General features: G+C 45.4%; 1 protein-coding gene across 1 annotated transcript; it reads left to right on the forward strand.

Moving 5' to 3' along the window:
- The first annotated feature begins 481 nt into the window (after nucleotides 1-481).
- LOC128643741 (putative uncharacterized protein FLJ45035) lies at nucleotides 482-919 on the forward strand. Its single transcript, XM_053696565.1, has one exon. It carries the CDS (start codon nucleotides 482-484, stop codon nucleotides 917-919), a length of 438 nt encoding a protein of 145 aa, XP_053552540.1.
- Nucleotides 920-2,906: the final 1,987 nt, after the last annotated feature.

Genomic DNA, 2,906 nt, shown 5'->3' on the forward strand with positions numbered 1-2,906 from the left:
ACTGTGGCTGTCTTATTATGTGGCAGAAGATGACTACCAATGAGTTAATTGTAATGTTTATTATAAATGTATGAGTTTGTAAAAATGGGGAGCAGTGTCCTACTGAACTGTATGATGGGGAGCAGTGTCCTACTGAACTGTATGATGGGGAGATGTGTCCTACTGAACTGTATGATGGGGAGATGTGTCCTACTGAACTGTATGATGGGGAGATGTGTCCTACTGAACTGTATGATGGGGAGATGTGTCCTACTGAACTGTATGATGGGGAGATGTGTCCTACTGAACTGTATGATGGGGAGATGTGTCCTACTGAACTGTATGATGGGGAGATGTGTCCTACTGAACTGTATGATGGGGAGATGTGTCCTACTGAACTGTATGATGGGGAGATGTGTCCTACTGAACTGTATGATGGGGAGATGTGTCCTACTGAACTGTATGATGGGAGATGTGTCCTACTGAACTATATAATGGGGAGATGTGTCCTACTGAACTGTATGATGGGGAGATGTGTCCTACTGAACTGTATGATGGGGAGATGTGTCCTACTGAACTGTATGATGGGGAGATGTGTCCTACTGAACTGTATGATGGGGAGATGTGTCCTACTGAACTGTATGATGGGGAGATGTGTCCTACTGAACTGTATGATGGGGAGATGTGTCCTACTGAACTGTATGATGGGGAGATATGTCCTACTGAACTGTATGATGGGGAGATGTGTCCTACTGAACTGTATGATGGGAGATGTGTCCTACTGAACTATATAATGGGGAGATGTGTCCTACTGAACTGTATGATGGAGATGTGTCCTACTGAACTGTATGATGGGGAGATGTGTCCTACTGAACTGTATGATGGGGAGATGTGTCCTACTGAACTGTATGATGGGGAGATGTTTCATAATGAACTCTAATCATGCTGTCTCAGGAATAAAGAAAGGTTTAGATAAGGGCTGGCCAACTCCAGTCCTAAAGTGTCACCAACAGTCAGGGTTTTAATTGTCTCCTTGCAAAGAAACACACAGCACAAGATGCTTTATTTTACTGCAGATAGAATGGACTGAAGTTGGACAACCCTGGTTAAATAGATTGCTGGATGCCATACAGGTACAACTGTACTGATGGGGAGATGTGCGTTACTGAACTGTATGATGGGGAGATGTGCGTTACTGAACTGTATGATGGGAAGATGTGCGTTACTGAACTGTATGATGGGGAGATGTGCGTTACTGAACTGTATGATGGGGAGATGTGCGTTACTGAACTGTATGATGGGGAGATGTGCGTTACTGAACTGTATGATGGGGAGATGTGCGTTACTGAACTGTATGATGGGGAGATGTGCGTTACTGAACTGTATGATGGGGAGATGTGCGTTACTGAACTGTATGATGGGGAGATGTGCGTTACTAAACTGTATGATGGGGAGATGTGCGTTACTAAACTGTATGATGGGGAGATGTGCGTTACTAAACTGTATGATGGGGAGATGTGCGTTACTAAACTGTATGATGGGGAGATGTGCGTTACTAAACTGTATGATGGGGAGATGTGCGTTACTGAACTGTATGATGGGGAGATGTGCGTTACTGAACTGTATGATGGGGAGATGTGCGTTACTGAACTGTATGATGGGGAGATGTGCGTTACTGAACTGTATGATGGGGAGATGTGCGTTACTGAACTGTATGATGGGGAGATGTGCGTTACGGAACTGTATGATGGGGAGATGTGCGTTACTGAACTGTATGATGGGGAGATGTGCGTTACTGAACTGTATGATGGGGAGATGTGCGTTACTGAACTGTATGATGGGGAGATGTGCGTTACTGAACTGTATGGATGGGGAGATGTGCGTTACTGAACTGTATGGATGGGGAGATGTGCGTTACTGAACTGTATGATGGGGAGATGTGCGTTACTGAACTGTATGATGGGGAGATGTGCGTTACTGAGCTGTATGATGGGGAGATGTGCGTTACTGAACTGTATGATGGGGAGATGTGCGTTACTGAACTGTATGATGGGGAGATGTGCGTTACTGAACTGTATGGATGGGGAGATGTGCGTTACTGAACTGTATGGATGGGGAGATGTGCGTTACTGAACTGTATGGATGGGGAGATGTGCGTTACTGAACTGTATGGATGGGGAGATGTGCGTTACTGAACTGTATGATGGGGAGATGTGCGTTACTGAACTGTATGATGGGGAGATGTGCGTTACTGAACTGTATGATGGGGAGATGTGCGTTACTGAACTGTATGATGGGGAGATGTGCGTTACTAAACTGTATGATGGGGAGATGTGCGTTACTAAACTGTATGATGGGGAGATGTGCGTTACTAAACTGTATGATGGGGAGATGTGCGTTACTAAACTGTATGATGGGGAGATGTGCGTTACTGAACTGTATGATGGGGAGATGTGCGTTACTGAACTGTATGATGGGGAGATGTGCGTTACTGAACTGTATGATGGGGAGATGTGCGTTACTGAACTGTATGATGGGGAGATGTGCGTTACTGAACTGTATGATGGGGAGATGTGCGTTACTGAACTGTATGATGGGGAGATGTGCGTTACTGAACTGTATGATGGGGAGATGTGCGTTACTGAACTGTATGATGGGGAGATGTGCGTTACTGAACTGTATGGATGGGGAGATGTGCGTTACTGAACTGTATGGATGGGGAGATGTGCGTTACTGAACTGTATGGATGGGGAGATGTGCGTTACTGAACTGTATGATGGGGAGATGTGCGTTACTGAACTGTATGATGGGGAGATGTGCGTTACTGAACTGTATGATGGGGAGATGTGCGTTACTGAACTGTATGATGGGGAGATGTGCGTTACTGAACTGTATGATGGGGAGATGTGCGTTACTGAACTGTATGA

The sequence above is a fragment of the Bombina bombina genome, unplaced genomic scaffold (assembly GCF_027579735.1).
Source record: "Bombina bombina isolate aBomBom1 unplaced genomic scaffold, aBomBom1.pri scaffold_1776, whole genome shotgun sequence".
Classification (NCBI taxonomy): Eukaryota; Metazoa; Chordata; class Amphibia; order Anura; family Bombinatoridae; genus Bombina; species Bombina bombina.

What these genes read in the sequence shown, in the direction of transcription:
- LOC128643741 (XM_053696565.1), top strand. Translation starts at nt 482, where the DNA reads ATGTGTCCTACTGAACTGTATGATGGGGAGATGTGTCCTACTGAACTG.